Raw genomic sequence first — 22,480 nt, 5'->3', positions numbered from 1 at the left:
GCGTTACTTTCCAATCAAGATTCGCGCCCCATGATGATGATGTTACGGGTGCCCCCCCCCCCCCCCCGCTCCTCCCGAAATGCCATTTAAAATGGCTCAATTATGGTGCGGGCGTGGTATTGTAATTGAAGTGGGTGGATTTAGTGCGTGGTAGGAATTTACCTTCACAGCAATATTTTGCACCTTGCTGCAGGAGAGATTTGTTCGTTTAAGGATGCACAGTTTTATCGTAAAATACGGGACTTACGCGTGTTTTATTGCGGTGTCCGCGTGCCAAATCCCCGCAGCAAACGTGGCATTTACAAATTATCTAGCCACACTTTAAAGCGGGCTGCTTTACTTATTTTACCCTTTTTCATCGCGCAAAACGGCGACCGAAGTTTTGAGTACATTTGCCACATTTCCATAATCTTCCATCCCGGGTGGCCCGCGGTAGCGAGATGACACCAGCTTCGACTTCATTAGTGACGAGCTTCAGGTTCAGGAATAAATTAAATCATATCGTGTCGACCGACCCCGATTCGGCATCCTGCGTACTTCTTTTGATCGTTTCATCGGCTCCTATGCTAGACGCGGTTTACGTTTACGCTGCGAAACTTTTTCACGCCCGAAAAAGAGGATTCTGGTCACAGTGTTGGGCAAAACGCGTTTGTTCCTTCGTTCGTGAATTAAAATTTGATTGTGGTGACTGTGGTGTCGGTGTGTGTGTCACCGTAAAATGGGAAGAGAACGAAAATTGGGAAGCAGACAAACATTTTCCGTTTACTTTCATTGTGTGGTGGGTTTGTTGCAAATTAAGGGGCACGGGTTTGGTTCAAACGAATTTTCCTAATCGATTCCGCCCAACAAACGCTCGATTGCGTAAATTAAATTACGGCGCATCGAACAAAAAAACACGCCCCATTTCGTTGACGGCGGAGCGAATGGAGGAACTGATTTTACTGTCGAAATGCTGAATACCCGAATTGAAACGGAACATTTTCAACGCACGATAAGTTCTGCTGTGACAAAATCGTGCCACAAACTTAACGATCCAGAGGAGACAAACCGAACCGAACCAGGTTGAGCTATTTCCGGGCAAATGGGGCAAGCAGAACCAAAATTTTAACGTACATTTTGAGGTGAAATTTTCAAAACACACAAAGTTGCACAAGGTTATGTTCCACTTCCACCAAGCGCTCAATGCCGAACGAACAAACCCCAATTTCCTCGAACTCTGCTCGCTGCGATGGGTTTGAGAAACATTGGAATGCGTGTTTTGACTGGCCTCATCAACACAACATAGACCCCCTGCACCATCAGTCCACTACCACTCTGTGTCCTGGATACTATGGGCAGACAATTTATTTCGCCAAACCCTCCATCCTCCATCACCCGGGATGGCAAAGGCGACCCGATGTCACCCGTCACCCGGGGAAGGAGGGTTCGGATAGGAGCTTTATCAAATATGGATAAATCAATTAACATAATAGCAGCAGCATGTTGGATGCTTTTCAATTAATGCTATGAATTTTCAACTCCAATAACCGTCCGAACCGATTAGCCGACAGGTTTTGACGATCCGACGGCCACACGGGAAATGAGTCGGGATTTGCGAGCATTGCAGCACTGAATGTATATTAAGCATTCATGCATTCATTCAGTGTTTAGCAATTGGTTGGGAAACTAGCTCAACCGTGCACGGAGATGAATCTTAAACAACTCGATAGCGAAGCGGGAGAAAACGGCCAGCCGGCGATAGTCTTGATGTGGACATTAAGTGCAAAATTGAAATATGGGGCTCCACGGTTGAATACACTCAATTAGGAATGTAGTTTGTAAACACTTTATAGCCACAGCCCGGTAAATACGTTTGGTTGTCACAAAATGCGCTACTTAGGTCCTCTTTAGGCTTCTAATCGGTCCTAGGACTCCCGTTTGTCCCTTAAAATGCATTAAAGCCTTTCTATTAACAAATCACGTTTGCCTAAAATGAAAATAGTTCTTATCCTTTTAAAAATCACTTCTTTCTCTCCCGACCAACCATGACTAATCACAGCACGCTTTCACTTGGTTGAAGAAGTGCATCAATTATACTGCTTCACTTTAAGAAGAAGAAAAAACATACAAACACAAACCTCTCACTCTACAAGAACAATCCTTAGCAGGCCGAGAACATTCATCTTATGTAGCAAGCGACCGTCAATGAACCGTCCACACGTGAGCGCTTACGCACGCTGCAAACAAACAAACACACACACAGACGTGTCCGCACTATAGCAACGCACCACTTACGGTAACGCACGTGCGATTATCCTTCAGCACGCACCGACACCCTTTAAATGGCGCCCTGGGATTGGGGCGAGATCTTTTACCCGCACTCTTCCCTATCGCTAATTAGTAGTGGAACGCGACATCAATTTCCACGCACACGGCAACGAGCCTCACACCCGTTGCGCTGCTGTCCACGCAAGCTCCATTTACACCACTCCAGTGGGAAATAAGGGCTGGAGAAACTGACAACCCCCAAAAAAATGGCTAAAAGTTATTCTCAACAGAATTTGAAATTTAAATTCTTTGCCGTTATTTACTGCTCCAAGGGAGTAGCACCACACACGTGTTTATATGTATGTGTGTGTGAGAGAGAGAGAGGCACACTGGGAAGCAGCATTGTAAGTAGTGCCATCGTACACTCCACACGTTTGCTGGGTCGTACGCTACGCTATTAGAGTACGGTATGAGTACGGAAAAAGGCGCCGTACGGACTAGAGGACTAGCGGCTAAACCAGCCGCCAAGCCACTCCACTCACCGGTAGCGGCTCTATTATGAGCTAGATGAGCGCTTTGTCACCGCTGTGCCGATTAAAAATTTAATTAAACTCATAAATTAAACATTGCATAGAGATACGGCCGCAGATACGCACATTAATTATTTATGCGCAAACTTTCGGGCGGAGATGAAACGCTCCAACACACAGTGCCGCTCTCGTACGGCGTTGGTACGGTGCAATGGTACCTGGGGCCTGTACCCCGGTACACGGGGTTGTAGGGAGTGCGATCTGCGATTAGCTTAAAATGCATCGAAATGAAGTAAGCGCGAGTAGGGCAGCACTGGCAAGTGGCTTAATTGTATATTCATATTGTGGTTTTTAATTGGTAGAGCATATTTTGGAGCAGGTAGTACGCCGACCACACTTTATGTGAGATAGTTGTCACGCTTTTTTGATTTTCATGAAGAAATAACTATGCACAACAGCATACCTGTCATAAAGGCTATAAAGTGGTACATTGTGGCACAGGCAGTTGAGCTTTTTGAAATGTAAGGATTCTACGTGACGTATTTTCAACAATATACAATCAGTTTTATCCTTCTAGTACTGTGCATAATACCATAAATTGTTGATAGTTGAAGTTGAACACGCTATTACACGCAGTACTACTTATTCGGCGCTATAACCACTTTGCGGTCTTGGCCTGCCTCAGGAGTCCCCGAAACCGCTCACGGTCTCGCGCCTTCATCTGCCAGTCCGTTATCCCGGCTTTAATGGCGGACGCCTCCACGCCATCTTGCCACCTCAATTTGGGCCTACCACGCCTCCTCTGTCCTTGTGGACGGCCTATAAAGACTTTACGGGCTGGGTCGTCCGTTTCCATGCGTACCACATGGCCAGCCCACCGGAGCCTGGCGAGCTTGATACGCTGTACGACAGTGAGGTCGCCGTACATCTCGTATAGCTTATCATTATAGCGGCACCTCCATTGTCCTTCCACACATACGTGACCAAGTATCCTTCTGAGCATCTTCTTCTAGAATGCGGCTAAGAGGATTTCGTCAGATTTGGACAGTGTCCATGTCTCAGAGGCGTATGTGAGTACCGGAACTATATAGGTACTATATAGTCCCAGCTTCGTCCGTCGCGACAGGTTCGTTGAGGTGAACTGATTTTTGAGGCTGTAGGATGACCGGTTGGCAGCCAGCATCCTTGCGCGCAACTCAGCTTCCATGCTGTTGTCGTTGCTGACCTTTGACCCAAGATAGGTGAATTGTGGGACGACTTCAAAAGTGCGTTCACCTATCCGCACGTCACGCCTACGTAGATTCTGATTCTACGTAGATTGGTAGGCCCGCTGATGTTGCCACCATCAGTTTGGTCTTTGCCTCGTTTATCTGCAATCCGAGGCTCCCTGCCGCCTGCTCGATCCCTTGGTAGGCTTCTGCTACATAGGAGAGCCGTAGACCAATGATGTCTATATCATCAGCGTGTGCCAGGATCTGGGTTGACTTATAGAAAATGGTTCCCGTAATCTCCACCCTCGAGTCGCGGATGGCCCTCTCTAGCGCCAGGTTGAATAGGAGACAGGCAAGCCCGTCCCCCTGGCGCAGACCTTTGGTGGTAGCAAAAGATTACACGCAGTAGTTGTCTGTAAATAATGAGTTCACAAATTATTAAACAGGCAAAAACCGCTGAAAGCTTAAATATTTATCGAAAAAAATGTAAACAAATGATTCGAAACTGTTTCCAAAAAGCGTCAATTACCCCGTCACACTCACTGCAGACGTTCAATGGGTGCATGCGCCCTTAACGCAACAGTTGCAAATATTAATGCTCATTTTAAACTTTCAACCAATTAAACTCCATGACACTTTCTTCCCTTCCGGTCGGCCAGAAGTATCAAATAATTGTGCTCCCCGCACTGTACCTTCTCGTTCGGCCACTGCACTACTAATTGCACCGCGTCCATTAACAATGCGTCAACGTGACAACTAGCCCCAACCGGCTGTCAAGCGCGAAAGCAGTCAGCAGTGAGCACACAAAGCGTTTGCCGCGGTTTGCCACAGCACTTTCGGGCCAGCACTTGGTGGTGGGCCATTTTTCATTTTCCTCCCTCCAGCTTTACACACCACCGTCCCTTGAGCGGTAGCATGGCGCTCACTTCTCCAAAATGGTTGTTTATTTGCGCTCTTTTTCTCTGATTGAGCGTACACTGTGGGTACGTGGCGGAGGGGAAGGGATGTGGGGCAGACTTCCGACCTCTTTTTTTTTGGGGCTGTTGTTATTCTGTCCGCACAATGGTAGTAACGATGAAACAAATGAACACCGTATTCCTATTCCTACTGGCTGTTCGCTCACCTTCACCTAAGCCAATTCCGAAGGCCAATGCTGACGTCAACGGGTGCCCTTTGCCTATCCTCCAACCTTCCGGAGCACAACCGGAAGCGACACCCGTCGCACACCTTTTGCACCTGTTTGTCCACCGTCCCCCTGCACGCTGGAAATGGAGTTACACAATAGAAATTCGGTGCGGTGGCTGCAACAAAGGCTACCCCATCACCGCCATCATTGGGTATTGCGATTTTGGGGTTTTGTGCACCCCCCTACACCACCCCGCCTGCTCCTGCCAGGATGTGGCAGATCCGGAGGCCCTCCCCCCTTCAGGTGCGCCCTCACCCCAAAAACCGTTCCGTTTCCTGCCGGGCCCAAGCCGTGAGGTCTTGAGTGTAATTAATCACATCGGTGCTACCTGATTCAATGGGGGGGGGGGGAGCATTCACCAGCACCTCGCACTCGCTTGTGACTCTTGCGCCGGCAGCACACAATAAGAAAAGATTGAGCGAAGTGAGGAAAAAGTAAGACATCCTTACTCATGCTCCTTCTGATTTCTTCATGGCAACAACAGCAAAAAAAACCCTCCCCAACTGAAAGGACGACAGCAAAGATTTTGTACCAGATTTTTCGGACCGATGGACTCTCTTGACCTCTTGTCCGCTTCATCCCGTTGTTCCGGATTTTTTTTTTGTCTTTGTCCGCTTTTGAGGTGTGAGACGACCAGGACCAAAGCGCTGCGAGCTGCTAAAAATTGAATACTCACGTAAGCAGAAATTAATGAATTCCATTACTCTTCACTTGACGCTCTCGTTCTCGTTCTTTCTCTCTCTTTCTCTATGACGTTTCGTTTAACCCGAAACATGGACCGGACCGGGGACCGGAGACCTGGGCATCCTCCGTCAACGGTATGACAAGTTAACGACTTCCGGTTGAGGTGCGGTCCTTTTATTTCTCCCTCTTCTTTTGACCCACGGCTTTTGACGTTCGATGAGTTTCGAACAGCGGCGGACACTTGGCAACCCGCCGTTTCGCATCAACGAAGAAGTGGGAGACCCCTTGTAGCAATGACGAATCAAGCATGAAAATAATAAATCGTTAGACAGATCGATGTGCGTCTATGCTCGGGATAGAGGGGGATTATCACGGCTTAGCTTCCTACCACGTGTATGCCACCTTTTGCTTTGGAATATTTCCCACTTCGTTTCTGTTAGATAACTTTAACACTGTTTAGTAGTATTGTTGAAGAGTTTCTAGTAGATGTTTTCTCAACAAAAAAATCCCGAACACCATTAGCTACGGCGAAAGTTACCATAATAAAGTTAATGTGAAAGGATAACATAAATTTAACACCCAACCTGGCACAGAAGGCCGTAAAAGGCGGTCGGTAAAGTCGGCAGAGGAAGAAATAGCTCGTAAAAATAAAACAGGCTTTAAATTTCGCTCGCAAACTAGCAAAAGAACAAAATTAAGTTTTCCACTGTACCGACCCGTTGTGGAAGAAATGAGAAAGATAGAGGGAAATAGGGAGAGCAAAAAAAAGGCAAAATTCAAGAAGCACACTTCCAACAGCAGACGAGCGAAAGCAACACACACACACACTCCGGAGTTCCTCATCGACCCAGGATGGATGGTCTGGGGGGACGGGGGAGGGATGATGAAGCAGAGGGTGCACCAAAGCACAGGCAGCACAAAGCGAGATAAGAGTTTTGCAGCTGTCACCTGTCAGTGACAACGGAGGACGGCGGACAACTGAAACGATACTTATCGTGCGCCAGGAAGTATGCAATTACCCGCAACGAGTCACCGGAGATAACCTCCGAAGAAAATTGTCACCTCTTTTGCAACCCGGGCACATTGGTTCTTCCTTTTTCTTCTTCTTTTTTGCTCGTCATTTCAGCATCTCGGATGCGCTATCGTCATGCTAATGTACGTGTACCGTGCTTAATGCTGTGTTGAGTGAAATGGCAATGGGACCCTTCCTCCTCGCCAAGTGTAGGAATGAGCTGGGAATGGCAATTGTGAGCAAATATTTTCCCCAATTGAACCGTTTGGCCCCGCTGGTGGAATGTCTTTCACCATGAGGGAAGCCGGAACACTGCCGAGCACATCAGCACATTGCAAAAAGAAAAAGAAAAAGAAAAGCAGTACAAAACAATAGTTGAACGATTAGAATACAAACTTCGATAGCTTTGTTCTACGGTGGCTGTGTGCTATCCAATCTTCCCTCCTCAAGAACTCCCTCCCATTGGAGAAGGAAAGATGGAGAGGGGGACCCCATTTTGCGCCCGGGTTGCATCTCAATCGAAAAGTTTTCGATTAGAAATTGAAACAACGAAAGAAAGCAAAAAAGATCGTACGAACAAACACGGCTCAGAGTCGCGGGACTGCTCAGTTTTTAAAAGTTTCAAGTTGCATGCCAACCTTCCCCCCCCCCACCTTCCCTCCTCCTTCTTGCTGGTCCGCGCACTGGCTAAACTGTCCTTTGGGGGGTCTTGATAGCTCGCCACGTAAGAAGCGGATGATATTAATTTTCTCAACCCGTTGCTCCTTCTTTTTTCCCTTTTTCCTCGGGAGGGAGGCCAGTGTTTCACATTCCGGCTGCTCGGTACCTGATAACAGATCGAACACGGCGAGAAACAAGAAAGAGAAAGATAGTAGTGCTTTCTCGCAGGGCACATTAATTACTGCTCAGGGATTTAGCACGAACATTAGCTCGGATGTTCGCCCCAGTTTTGCCCAGTGGCGGTACACAGTTGTTTCCTCGATTAAAGTAACTTCCTCCAGCGGCCTTAACCGATGGTAAATGGGGGCCGCTTTCTTGAGTGTGTCTCCACCCACAGCACCACCAGGAAGGTTCAACTGTCCAGGGTCTGGCGGGGTTCTTTTTATCTCTTCCAGCACTTTTGCTCTCCCAATCTGACGCACCCGAACCACCGGATGGTCGCTTCCACCGGATGTCTTGCTACCGGATGGCCCGGGGACCGTTTGTTTCTTTTTTTCCTCCCCTACAGCTCTTGGTCCTGATTTGTGTTGCATTGATTTTCGTTTGTTTTGTTTGCTTTGTTTCCCCGGTGTGGTGCGTCCCAGTGGACTCCTCTGCCACGCTCGCCCATCGGGACCGGTAAGGGAGACATTGAGACAGCCCCGCATCGGCATTCTTTTGTGTGCAATGGATTGGGTGGGTTTGCTTCTGGGTTTTCCTTCTTAGAGCAGCGAACTCGGACGATCGGACATGCTCAATGGAAGGAATACATTTTTCAAAATAATCTCTACCACACACACACACACGCAAGCGGCCAATGTCACCATTGGAGATGAGATGGGCAAGCGAGATTCGCTCACGTAATTAGCAATGCTCGCGTATCAATCAGTTTGCTTTAGCTTTGCCGTTTTCTGCCTTTCTTCTTCGCTATGCTGCGAGCTTGTTCCTTGCTCCCGATGGGAGAACGGAAAATGGCACAATAATCGGCACCGGCGTGTTTTTGTTGTGCTGTGAAAAGTTCCGGTGGCAAAGTTCCGGTCCGCACAGCTATCAATCAATTGACAAAAGGCGCGATGATTTTAGCCAACTGCCAGAGCAGCGTCATCGTACGGGAAAAGACATGAAACAGATACGAAGAGAAGCGATCGTCGGGTGGCCGGGCTGTTCAAATAGCGCCTATTGGCGCTTGTTCTTTTTTCCAATCAGTGATTGTTGTCTATTGAAGCTGTGATTTCTCATTCGAGGGATGTACAAGCGTAACCGAGGCGTTTATATCTAGAGACGTTTTGTTGAACGGTTTTGGATGAGGGTTGTTTTCTTTGGTGCGATGCGATAATCGATTGGTAGTAGAGGTTGCTTTTGTTCCACCATTGTTCATTCGTATCATTCGTGTTTACTGATTTAGTGGACATAAATTGCTCCAGCAAATCATATAGAAGATTTATAAATAGAAAAAAGAGCGCTGAGAGAGAATAGCATTTGTTTTAATTGACATTAATTTTTCAAACTTCTGAGCTCAACCCTCCAAATGATCAAATCGATGCCCAAATTTATGCCCAAATCACAGCTTAAAAAGCCAAACATAATCGAAATTCGTATGCAAAAAAAAGCGAGCCAATCTGCAACTGTATCGAACCGCTCGTAAAACAGAAACGCAGCCGGCAAAACAGGAAAACACAATTTCCTGCTCTTGGTTTTCGCCACTTATCATACCCCGCCACCAGCAGGGGCAGCGCTTCCGAAAGCCTAACGCTTTCCGAAATTAAAACACACACATAAAAAAGCGAACATCCTTACGCCACAAGAGCAACCACATTAAAATATCAAACCATCGCGAACAGCAAACAAGCAAAAGCTCGCGGGATTTCTTATCGTAAAAGCAATCCATGGAGCATCAGAGGGGGGATTAATGGTCAATAGCGAACGCCTCAACCCTCCACCATTGGTTTCGCTCTCATCCCGCTTGAGCAGGGGAATAGAGCAAATAAACGAACAACAAAAAATATAGGCCTGTCCCGAAAGTGCACACAAAAGACCACCGCAAGGGCATAATATCGAAGCGTCACACTTTGGTTCGCGTGTTTTTTGCTCCTGCCCCTGGCCTGGTGCGTAAGAAAAGTGAGATTTAACACCAAAGGCGCTTTATAGATGGAGCAGAGTGGTAGCAAAAAATAAAGAAACCATACCGGCTTCTACCTTGTAACCACATGCCTTTAAGCAGAAAGCTGCCGCTGGACCCATCCCTGGACAGGGTTGAACTGTTTTTAAACCCGTTGCGCGATTTAATGCCTTTTTTTTGTGATGAGCATGACGAAGCAATGTCGAAGTAGGCGAGTTTCCACTGTTCGCCTTTTCTTTTTCTTTACTGTTCTTTCCTCGTTGCTGTTTTGGTTATGATTATGATTTTTTGTTTGTCGTTACTGCCTACCGTTGCTCCCTTACCGAACAGTTATGCCCGATAAGCAAACCTTACCCCTATCCCCCTACCAATCATATCCCGCACTGTAGCGCGAGAAAGCAGAAGGATTTACAAAAAATCTTTCTCCCTTTCAAAACTGTTTTATTTTGTGATGAAATTGTAAGACGACCGTCGCTTGAAAGATGAACATTTTTGACAGTCTTTTGCACTTCGATCAACCGCGAATGGCAGGGGATTGGTGGCCTGGTCCCTGTTGGGTGTTAATAAAAAAAAAACGCAACAGAAGTTGTTTCCCTTTTTTAACATGTCTGCTGCTTTTCCATTTTTTGTTGTTGTCTGCCTTTTCCCATTCGTTCGCACAAACCCATTGTGTGTCCAACGGCTCGTGGCCGATTTTCTTGCCGTGTGGATGTTTATAATTACATTTTCATGTTTCATTCAACCTGTTTTCACCATTAAAGGGAATCTTAAGTAGGGTTCGAAACCCGAAAAGGGTTTCCTCCCGCGTGGTAAAAACCCATGCACTGCAAGAGAAACCAGGGCGGGAGGAGCGTTAGGAACGAGGAGCGGGATGAGAATGGCAGGGATCAGATTGTGAAATTCTATAAAATAATCTTTGGTTTGCAGACGCCATCGTCAGGAGGTTTTGAGGTTTCGTTTTAATGACGTTGTTCTAAAATGCGCTTTTTTGTTCGCTCCTTTCCTCTCGTTACAGGATTTTTAAACTGCAATACCAACACACTGCAATCGCTGGCCCAGCTACATGGTAAGTAAAATGGGGATTTTTTGTTAAATTTTAAACCATGTTTCGGCTCCTTCCATAAACTGCTCAATACACATATAAAGCAGCATTCAATCCCATATAGAAGATAGAAAAATGCAATCCTCTCAATGCATTGCGCTTCCACAATCACCAAATAATAAATATATGTATTACTCTCCCACCAATCCTTCTCCCACACACTGTTGTGTGTGATTTTTTTTTTTTTCATTTAAAATCATAAACATTCATATTCATGCGGCACACATTACCGTTCACCACTCCCAGTATCGCTTAATACGCAGGTCGTTTTTGTGCGCGTATCTGCGCGCCACGCCACCGACGATTGCTTTAACAGCGTGCAACGTCATCAAATTGTTTATTAACCACGCAATTGCCAACGCAAAGCGCTAATCGAGTGGAACTTTCTTTATGGTCAATAAATGTAAACACTGAAGCGCACACGCCAACACACGACCCCTCATGTGTGTGTGTGTGTGTGTCGTAAAAGTAAGGCTTCATAATTACGCCTGCAAAGCTGCCATCATATGCAAACGAGCTGACTGCTGACGTGCGAATGGGATGGATTGTGGCAAAGGGCGAAGGCAAAAAGTTCATACTAACACACACAAACACACGCGCGTGCGTGACAGTTACAGCATAAATGCGTGACGTTCGTTTGAACGGGAAACGCTCGGCTTGCTGCGTTGACTGCGCTCAAGTCAAGTTCATCGCAGCCTTCTCTCCCTCCCAAGCACACCGAACTGTCCGTCAGCGGTGGCAAAGTGATTGCAATGAGTAGGCACTGGAACTGTGCTTCCGGCTGGACGGAAATGGCTCCGTGAGTATGGTAGCCCTGTCCCGCCACGTGGAGCATGTTAAAAGTATGCAAATTAGTCCATTAACACACCACCTGAACGGTAAGCCCGTGCGTGCGTGTGTGCCACATACACACTGCGCCCCAACAAATGGCCAAAATGGAGGGGGTATGCAGGGCACAATCCACAAGACATCCTCTTGAAATGGCAATTGAAGAACGATTTTGTCTGCCACATACCCCACAGCCAGTGAGCACTTCCCCCACACCGCCCTGTAGAAGCGAAGGGTGAAGAAAATGTTTCGATAAACTTAATTAAAAGTCATCCAACGTTTTGATGCAGGCAGTTGGCCGTTCCCCGTAAGTTCCCGGCTGCCAGCTTCCCCTTATCACCGTGCAATAAAGCCCTTGCTTGCCCCTCCCTAACCCCGGACATAAGCAGCATAAAACGAGAATACTGCAAAATAAACACTTTTTGACGACTGGCGCGCGATTCCTTCCTCACACCCCAGCCCCTCCCCATCAAACCCGACTGTGATGTGCGGTGTTGAAATGTTCACCGATCCGTGACCGTGGTCGGGATGGAGGGAAAAATTAAAAATCTCTTCCAACCAGATCCCTCGCCCTTTGCACCTGCCCCTCTTACTCCTATACTTACACTCCAACTCGGGGAGGGTGGGAAACAAAAAGTTGGCTCCTTCGGCTCGTTGAACCCCTTCGTCCCTCCCTCGTGTGTTTGGTGGTAACATTTTCAATTCCACAAATTGCCCATCACATTCAGGCAAGTGAGTTTGGGGTTTTTTTTTTTTTTGACAATCAGGAAAAAGAGGAAAAAAGGGCAAAATTGTTGGAAAACAAGAACACAAACTCATCTCATCAGTACACCCCCCCCACCCCGCGCCCCCTTCCTGGGCCACCGTTGTCGATGCCGATGTTAACGGAAATGAATATGTTTTTGTGCCTCGGCCACGCCACGCCAGGGTGTACCGGGGGTGCGGTGTTGTGTGCGGGGAAAGCGCACGAGAAACAAAAAAATAATGAAGGAAAAATGTTTCTAAACGGGCGAGGAGGGGGGGTGGGAAGGGCGCGGGTTTTATGTATGAAATAACCCGGGATACGAAGCCATCTCTCGCAAAGCGTTCGGAATGTGTCATCGTGCTGAACCTCTGGCGAGGGACGAACCATTTACATGTTCATAATTTTTATTGTTATTATTACTGTTATTGGCCTCACCTGTCTTTCCCCCCCCCCCCCCCCCCCCCCGCAGGTTGCGGAACAGGCGCTCCTGCGGGAAAGGAACCGGGTGGAATCGGCGTTTGTATCCTCCCATGGTCGATTCCCTCCCCCAAACCGCCGGTTTGCCATTTTGCTGAGTTTTGCAGAAGCAATAAAAGAAAAGTACGCTTAAATTATGATACTACACGAACACGTGTACGCTTTGAGCGCAGGCGGCAGGCCGCAGGTATGCTTCCTCGCGCTGTCTGTCCTCCTGTGTGGAATGAGTGTTAATCGACAAACTGTTTTACAGGAATGTTATTGTACCCGCGCTTGTGGAGAGAAAGTGTTTCAAGGGGTGGTCAAAAACACGGCTGTAATGTTTGTAGTGGACGGCAACGGTAGAGCTGTGTTACACACAGAGGAACGCTTGAGACGTTACATCATTTCATTAAAACCCCCCTTTAAATAATCAAACAACACATTAAAGCATAAGGTAGGACACATTCTCGAAATTACGGTTGTTATTTGAAGATGAAATAACGTAACGTTGTGACGCATTTTTGGTAGCATTGCAAATGCGTACTTAGTAGCGCTTGTATTGTGGTGACGGGTTTTCCAACATCAAACGGTATCCGGCGCATTGAAGATTCCTGGACAAGCTTTACATCCTCGTTAAGTAATTTATGAGGAAAAGCGTTTATCTTCGAGCGAACAATGTTGCAATGTAACGTTTGCTAGCTTAATTCCAGGTATAGCCAGCGTTTGCCAGCTAAGACGGTTTTTGTAGAACGATAATTCCACACATCTGTCACAGGAGGGTATGAGAGCACATCTTTAAATTTGTGATGTCTGTGCTAAGAACACTGATGAATAATGCTGTTTACACAGAACATAGAAGCAAAGAACGAATTGAAACAACTCAATCCGATGACATTCCATGGTCTTCGTTCATCAATAAACACGGAGTTCTTGTTGTGTTCGTACAGACAAGGGTTCTGCTGGGTTTTCCTTAGACGGTGCTCTATCTGCTATCGAACAAACAAAACACGCTTTGATCGGTACTCTATCATCTATCGAAGAAGAACGATAGTTGCCGTTGCCTAGATACACCGATTACTTTCATTTATTTAATGAGTATCCTGCTTAGTTATAGGTACGTTTATGTGATTTTGACAAACGCTACGATCGTTCCCGATTTCGATCGAGCTTGGGAAAGTTTGGGCTGAATGTTTGAAAACAAAAACAAACATGTTAGGATCACCTTAAAGCGTTCCCTTGTCATTAAAAAACGAATAATGGTAGAGTGCAAACATCAGTTCACTTATAGCTTGATAGAGGAAACAAGCCATTGCAGCAACTTGCACAACCTTACACATTGTTGAAATGGAGCAGAATTGGATTAAACCCATGATTTTCAACAATTAAATAGAAATGTGAACCTCACATCAATTATACTACCATTTGGTTCTCTTGCTTCTACCAACAATGCAAACAAACTTTCAGCCACATTATTCGATTGTGCTGAAACATGTTTTTCAATGCGCGCAGTGGCAACACTGGAAGCAAACCTAAATACATCGGTACAGCAAAACATTCCCGGGAACACCCTCCACTTTCCATCTCGACCGAACGGATATTCCATTGTCGTGATTTCCGCACAAAAAAAAACGATGGCTAAGGACAGGCAGGTTGCAATAAAATCAACCATTCAAAAGCTGTTTTCCTCCCAGCTGTGCACAGGTAGACCAAAAAGTGGTTACGAAGCAAGGCCTAGCTAGCTAGCCCAGAAGCACCCGAGGACGGGATGAAGCATCCCCTACTTCCCCCAAGTGGTTAGTGCCGTGTGGGACAGAGCAAAAGGCTTACGTCACGTGCTTTCTCCACCCCCAACTGAAGTCCTGCCTTTGAAAGGTGTGGTGAAGGAAGCAACCGTCGCTCACCAATTGTTATTGGACGCACGTGTTCCGCATTTTACGCAAAAAGATGTAAATCTTGCTCAATGTGTGTGTGTGTGTGTGTGTGCTCACACGCACGCACGCAAGGAAGGATGAGCCTCGGCCTTAAACTCCCACTGCGCCCGTGTGGGTGACATTTGTGCTTGTGTCTTGTGGGCAAGGCAAGGCACACTATTTCCGGCTTTGGAGTTCGGAGGCGTAATCAAATTTTGGTTTGACCGCACAACCGGTTCTTGCGGAACGCTGCAACGCTGGAATAAAAAAAAAAAAACAACAGGAGAGAAACCATGTGTGCCGTTCTCTACACGTCGTAAAGTGAACACGTCCGAGTCAAGTTGGTTGTGGGGAGGGGGGGGAAGGGGAGTAGGCGTGTGCGAGGAAATGTTCGTTCTATTTCCTGCATTATTTCCGCATCCGACCTGTGACATCGGAGCATGTGTGTTGAATTGTAACCATTTCCTTATTTCCTCACACGCACACACACTACACGTTTTAATGGCATACGCAAGAGCGTCCCGATTGGTTGCCCCTGAACACATTGAACAGAAAGAGGGTGAGACGGTTTAAAGCTCAAAAAGCAGCTCCAAAACTCAATTTATCACTGACCGTTTATCTGAAACTGAAACCGTTCCGATGGAATATGAAGCGGAAAATTTCACATATAATTTAACGCAAAATGAGATAATCCAACGCAACGGTTTGGAGCGCTCTGGGTGTGTGACACACTCTCTCTCTATCTCACTCTCGCTTTTAGTATGTTCTTGTACAAACATCTCAAGCACCGGGTGTCATGCTTTCAAAGATTTCCCGGTTGCGAAAACGACCTCATAAAGGTATCGACCATTGATTGATCTGTTTCCGGCCATTTGATGGCAGCAGGATGTGGTCCTTACCACACATATTGCAGGCACACTTACAAACACAAACAGATAAACACACACACAGTAGTAGTAGTACTAGTAGTAGTAGTACGTTCTTCATGGCTCATTTCGCAAGCAGCACTTAGCACCAATATGTCACCCGTAAGACGCTGAGCGTCTCGATATTTATCGACCGACCCGCAATCCCCCGCAAGCCCTACTTTACAGCGTGTGCTCGTTGATCTCAAAACCAAACCACACCAAACGGGCCACCGAAACAAGCGGCGAAAAGCGCAAACGTGTCAGGGATTATAAAACTGGACCACCACAGCTCGGGTTTCCGGTTTCCGAGTAAGAGGATGCTCCCTGCCTGTCACGCCACACACCCGATCATCATCCGTCCGATCCGATTGGTATCATTGTAACGGCAAACGAGCAACAAAAAGAGACCAGAAAGATACAGAAGGAAAAAAAAACACACATTTCCCGTCTTTCCCGGCAAAAAAGTAAAACATTGACAGTATTTCCGATTTCGAGCGAAGATTATGATGCTGCAACATCGGGAACACCGCGGTGTTGGTGTATTCGCACGTGGACACACGGGTGCGCTACCAAGGACATCGGCTTGGGACGAACACCCGAGACAAGCTGCTCCTGTTTTTTCCCTGAGTTTTGTTTCACCAAGATCGAAGAAAATCGATTCGATCGCCTGTTTGGTGGTAGTCTTCCTCTTCGCTGTCCACACAAATGGTTTGTGGGTAGTGGACCTGATGTGAAATAAAGTACGAATCAGTGGGTAAATCTGCACGGATGAAACTCGTTACGGACTGCTCCGTGGATGGGCATTAGGGGGAGAGGGGACGTGAGCTACGATGAATGGCGCTAAGCAACGAAACAGCGGTCAGGCAGCAGCAGCATCAGATATTTTATTGCATTTGCTGATTGTCGGGTTGAATGGCGCGGACGGAAGTGTTCATAAGGTAAAAGTTATTGCTCACAATCAGTCGACCGTGTGCTGCGTGCGGGAGGGTTTGAAGAAGGGTAGATGGTAGATTGTGGGGGTGGGGGGGGAGGGGTTGGCAGATTTGAACATTGTCTATTTCAATTTTATACTTCAATTTCATGTGTTTGATGTCGTTGTGCTGTTGGTGTTGTTTGGAGCGTTGTTCTTATGAAATTTGAATCACGGGTGGTTGGGTGTTTTGTTTTGTTTCTGTCTTTTGGCAGATTGTTATAAATTCTAGCTCAACGGCCGTTGTCGAAACCGTTTGATATTTGGTTGGCAGCATTGACTAATAATGGTGTTCCATTACAGTGACACGAAACAGATATCATAACGATGTTTTGATGGTTATTTTTGACTTTCTTCTTTTTTTTCGTTTTGCAAAATACTGTATCATTTTTCAAAGTAAAAATATTGTAATGTTACGTTTTTGGGTCTACTGCTCTGACGTGGGTCGTTCAGTTTGATTGCCATTACTGTAGATTCTATAGCAATATGTAATATTGCCTAAAATATTTACTAAGCTGCCAAACACTGCCCAGTGGAATTAATACATAAAACAGCATTAATCTAACAGGTTATACCAGGGGTCTCCAAACTTTTCAGTTCGCGGGCCGCATTGCTTCACAATCAACCTTGTTGAGGGCCATTTTGACGCTACCTTTACAATGTGTGGAAGTTCAAATCTCGATTTAGTAAGAAAATACTATTGAAATATATCAAATTTTTGCAGCTTTCTTTTATTGAATCTTGATTTTTATCTTTCAGAAGTAAAAAAAAATCAGTTAGAAAAGAAAACTATTTAATTTAACCTAAACATAGTGCTCACGGGCCGCATTAAAGGCTCTTGAGGGCCGAATGCGACCCGCGGGCCGTAGTTTGGAAACCCCTGGGTAATACAAACAAATAAGTTTTGTTCAGTATCCATTGACTAGTATATTTCTTGGGATTCAGCTTGGGATTCAACAAAAAGACTTACAAAAAACACGTAACTGTACTGTTAACCCTTACTATAAACGGGTTGTTTTGAACGGGAATCGAACAACGTCCAACATAGTCAGAACATCAAAAGCTTTGCCCAATTTATATATAATACCCTGGCTTTTGAATAAACATCAGTGTTCGTCAATCGTTGTTTTACTTTATTTTTTCATCGCTCCAGATTATGAAAAAGTGACAAAAGCTCTAGAAAGCAGCAAAAGCTCGCAAAAAGAGTCATGTTACTTACTGTGGCCTTTCGCCTAATGATTTTCCATTTCATTTGATTTCATTATTATTAAATTCATTAATCTACCATTAAAGCTTAACATTAGCCAATGGCATGACTGTTTCTACGTGGACATGCCGATCTGTACAGGCGTTTGAGGCTTAATTCAGTTTCACGCAGCCGGATAATCAGTCCTTGCTGCGGGAGGACGGTCCATTCTAGACATGAACCAACTAAGCGCATGGTCTGAAGTCCTGCGAGTTGACGATTATACCACGGCATGGCCCATTTAATATATATATATCTTGATCTAAATCTAAATTCGTACGTTCGATTCTTCTTCTATGGCTCAACAACCGTTGTCGGTCAAGGCCTGCCTTTACCCACTTGTGGGCTTGACTTTCTGTGACTAATTGGTTCCCCCCCCATAGCAGGATAGTCAGTATGGCGGCACGGTCTATTTGGGGATTGAACCCATGACGGGAATGTTGTTAAGTCGTACGAGTTGTCGACTGTCCTATATAGACCGGCTACGTTCAATTATATAAATATAATCTAAACTACAACAAAACGAATAATAATTTCAGTAATACAATATTAACGACAATAATACACATAAATCGTAAGTAAAGCTTGCTTTTTAATGGTGTGTTTTGCCAGCTATAAACTAAACGGATTTTTCAGTCGTGTTGATTTGAATCTATAGTCTTAGCCAATGCCAATGCCTGCTTGCCACATAGTCTTCTTGCTTGTTGCCTTGTACCCAATACCTTGCAATATTGCGTGACCTTCTTTGCTCTTCCATAGTACTGAGATGTGGTTTTAGGTTAAGTGGTTTCAATTTGATTCTGCATGAGCTTGGACGATATTCAAAGGTCAATTCAAACAATTCTACAGCTTCCATTAGTAGATGTTGGCCGTGCACTTCTTACCAAAGGACACTGTTTTACTATTAATGTTCAGACAGCAGCCTTTTAGTGTGAAAAGCATAGCACTGCGTTTCAAATTTTGATTTATTTCATTTTAGCCCTCTATTGCTTTGCGTTTTTTTAAAAGCTCCTCTTTATCAAAGCACCTCCAATTGCAGTACTGAATCTCACCTCTTAACCATGAACAGATTGTAAAATCTGTTATTACGTTCGTACTGAAGCACCCAAAGCCTTCTTTCAGCGCTGCTCTAGCAATGGAACTGTGTCGGTGTTGTGTTGTCGGCTTGACGAGCTTTAATCGGACACAAAATTGTACAAATAATGGCGCTGACGGGCAATAAACCTAAAGCAAAGCACCCACCCCCTCCAAATCCGGCAGCATTTGTCAAACATTTAGCCGAGCGGTGGTCTGCCTTTACTGTCAGTACATACATATTTTCCAACTCCCAACCCTTGCTACAGCAACGGACGGGCAAATTATATGCCATGAGCTATCAAAACTACATCTCCCCTGAGATAAAGCAAATGTGGATAATCTAGTCCGTGGCATGGTACATTGTAGCAGAATGAACAGCAAAAAAAAAGAAACAAAACCATTTCTGGCATCGGACCAGGGACGTAAGCTGTCAAATCGCTACCCGTAACACCCGAAGCGACCGAACCCGAAGCCCGCCCGGACGACTGGCTCACTCTGATGCGCTAATTTCCATCACTGAACATCCTCCAGGGACGGACGGTACACATCGGAGACTGTCCCTGTCCGAACTGACTGGCCCTTCTGCCTCCCGATAACACGCTACCCTTTTCGGCTTCCTTGGTTGTTCCAGGGTCTGTGTCTGTGTGCCAGTAAAATAAATGGTTCATGAATCACGATCGCAGCTCGGACGCTCGCACGGCCGGTTCTGCCGGTGGGAGAATAAATCCATCACATTTGCTAACTGCCATTAATCATTCCTCATTTGTAGGCCCTGCGCATGTGTGTGCGGCTGGAGATGGCCAGAGGCCACACCGCCTACCCGAGTGCCGTTACCAGACTAGCAGGTCCTGACGGGACCGGAACCGGAGAGGAATGCGTCAAAAGTGACACACGTAAAAATGGACCCCCAGTTTTGACTTTCCTGCCTTTGTGCTCTCACAACCAGCTGATACTCGTTTGTCTCGTTTCGGGATTTGTTCTCAATTCAGAGAGGAGAAACGTACAAAATCGTGTGCATAAAATTGTACTTCTTTTTGTCACACACTGTGTTTTATGTTGGATGGAAATTGGGGAAAAAATCCCCTTTCTCTCCCACCCCCCCAAACAGCTCGATAAACTCCCTTTTGCCTGGATGGCAGCAAACCCATTCCCCACTTCACAAATCATGCAAAACTCGTAAAACTTGCGATAAACAACTAAACCGATAAGAAGCGGCGGCAGTGGATAATAGTAAGGGAAGGGGGAAAGGAAGAAAACAGCAACCAATTTCCAATTACTCTTCTGCTGTGGAACTACCTTTCTAGGGTGGTCCCCCCCCCCCCCCCTCTCGTTCCCTTCCTATCCACCATCCCCCGAGGGGATTTGGAGCGTTTGCCAACCAAACCGACAATCGATCGGTCTCCCGAGCTCGGTAGCTTTAGGCCATTGTTCATTATTTATTAGCCTCCTGGTGGGTCCTGGTGTGCAAAACATGCCCCCCCCCCCCTTCTCCCTCTCATCTCCCTCCCAACCTTCTCCACGAAACAAAAGTGAAAGGGCACCGGACAGAGTACGCAAAAGTCAAGGAAGCAAAGTGAAAGAATTTAAAGGGGCTGCCGCCCAGCCCAGCCGCCATCTTTGCAAAACTGTTTAAATATTCATGATCTAAAGTTATACAATTACTTCCTTTGCGAGAGAGAATAAAAAAGAGTTCTCTTCCCTTGGCCGAAAGGGTAAGTGTTTTTACATGCCCGTCCGCGCGCGCGCGCGTGTGTGTGTGTCTAGTCCTTTTGGCTAGTACGAATTGGCCACGAGTGGCAATGAAAGAAACTCTACCCCCTTCCGAGGGCGTAAGTGCACAAACCCTGACCGGACAATAGGGAAAAACAAACTCTCCTTCCCCGGTTTTGCCCTAATCTTTGCTGATTCCCCCTCATCCCTAGCGAACGGCGTCAGTGTAAGGGAACCGGACAAAAGCAAAGCACTGACAACAACAGCAAAAAAGCATCCCTCGGGGGGCCAACCTCCACAGCGTTTCACTCCCCACCACGGGTGCCATGTTGTAGCAAAACTTGTTCCTAATTAATGCGATAATAAAATTGAATGGAATTAAATTCGTAAGCATTAGCTATCTTGCCACTCGCCTGCTTGGCCACTTGCTTCGGCGTGACTTTTGGCCCTGCCCGTCTTCAGAATCAGCAAAGTTCATGTCCTGAGGGCAGAGAGAGGGGAAATTTAGCGAAAGTTTTCCCTCATTTCCCATTGTTTCGGGGGTTTGGTAAGATTTTTCTTCGCTGTTTGTTGTTTGGTTCTTTTTTTTTCCTCCACCCCACACTGTTTCTTGACCAAACGCGCGCGACCATTCGGCAACGATTCGCCCGGAGTGTGATCTGTAAGGTGAGTGGTTTTTTGTTGTCTTCTCCTTCTCGATTGGACTTTTTTCCCTCCCCCCAAAACCAGCAATATAAAGTGGTCAGCATCAGTGGTGACACACACAGAGAGAGGTAAAAGCACTCGGAGTGAAGGCACAACTTACACACTGCACCATTGGCCATTGGCCATTCGGTTGTCGGTTCATTTGGCACCCGGGCGGGCTGGGGCACTATCAATGCTATTCAAATGAGTTTGAGTGTTTTTATGTCTATTCCAGTTTCGTCCACGTCCACTCCGGCAACACAGCAACGACCTGAGTGTGCTCTTTGACCTTTTTAAAATTCAGACTTTATTTTTCAACAGCATTTTGTGAACAGAAAAAGCTGCTCCAAAGTAGCACGAAAGTAGCGTGAGAAACCATTGCCGAGCGAATCTACTTGGGCGAAACCTGCGATGACCACTTTGAAGTGGAAGAAAAACAAAGCCAAACTCAGGACAGGATGTTTTAGCAGAAGCACAACGCTTTCGGACACAGTCTCTATCTCTCTCTTCCTGTACTCCCGGCTGTGACCAGGGGAGTGCTGTTGTGCTGTAGAAACAAAATACACAGACACAACAAAGAAGATGCGAACGCTCCCATAGCTTTAACCGGTAATCCTCGAGCGGTAATAACCATTAACGCGAATCTTCTCACCCAGCGCAAAAGGGAAGCGTCTTTATGCTTTCACCTTCAGGAAGGGGGGGGGGGGGGGGCGGAGATGAGAAGGAGGACAGAAAGCTCTTTATGAACTTGAAGCTTGAAAACAATTTTCCCTTTCAGTGGGACCGGGACGCACTCTCATACTGCTCGCACACTTTCTCTCGCCCCGCATGAAGTGAATTTCCGTGCAAGTGTGGACACTCTACACTACCACATTCTTCCCTCTCTCTCTCTCTCTTTCTCTTTCGTAGTGTAAACTGGAAGATGGTCGAACTGAAAAATCTGACAAAAACACAAACATGTTTATTACCGTAACTTTGGCCACTTTTCTATGAAATGTTTGGCACTTGCTGCTGCTGCTTGTGTGCTTGTGCTCATGAGCATGAGCATTGCTTCATGGTGAGAAGGGGCGGGCTCGTTTTGTGCAAAAGTTTAAACAGCAATCATCATCGTCACCCCCATTGCCAAACGATTATTTAGCGTGCAAATGAAGCC

At 46.2% G+C, this 22,480-nt stretch overlaps 1 protein-coding gene across 1 annotated transcript in view; it reads left to right on the top strand.

Annotated features, from left to right (window-relative positions):
* Positions 1–22,480, top strand: part of LOC1269262 (translational regulator orb2) — a 301,340-nt gene that overhangs the window by 103,370 nt on the left and 175,490 nt on the right. Inside the window, exon 3 of the mRNA XM_061648429.1 lies at positions 10,704–10,754. Coding sequence (XP_061504413.1) covers positions 10,704–10,754 — 51 coding nt within the window. The remainder of the gene's footprint in view (positions 1–10,703; positions 10,755–22,480) is intronic.

The sequence above is a fragment of the Anopheles gambiae genome, chromosome 2 (assembly GCF_943734735.2).
Source record: "Anopheles gambiae chromosome 2, idAnoGambNW_F1_1, whole genome shotgun sequence".
NCBI classification, from domain to species: Eukaryota; Metazoa; Arthropoda; class Insecta; order Diptera; family Culicidae; genus Anopheles; species Anopheles gambiae.
The sequence above is the reverse complement of the archived record's forward strand: the minus strand, read 5'-3'. Positions and strand labels throughout refer to the sequence as shown.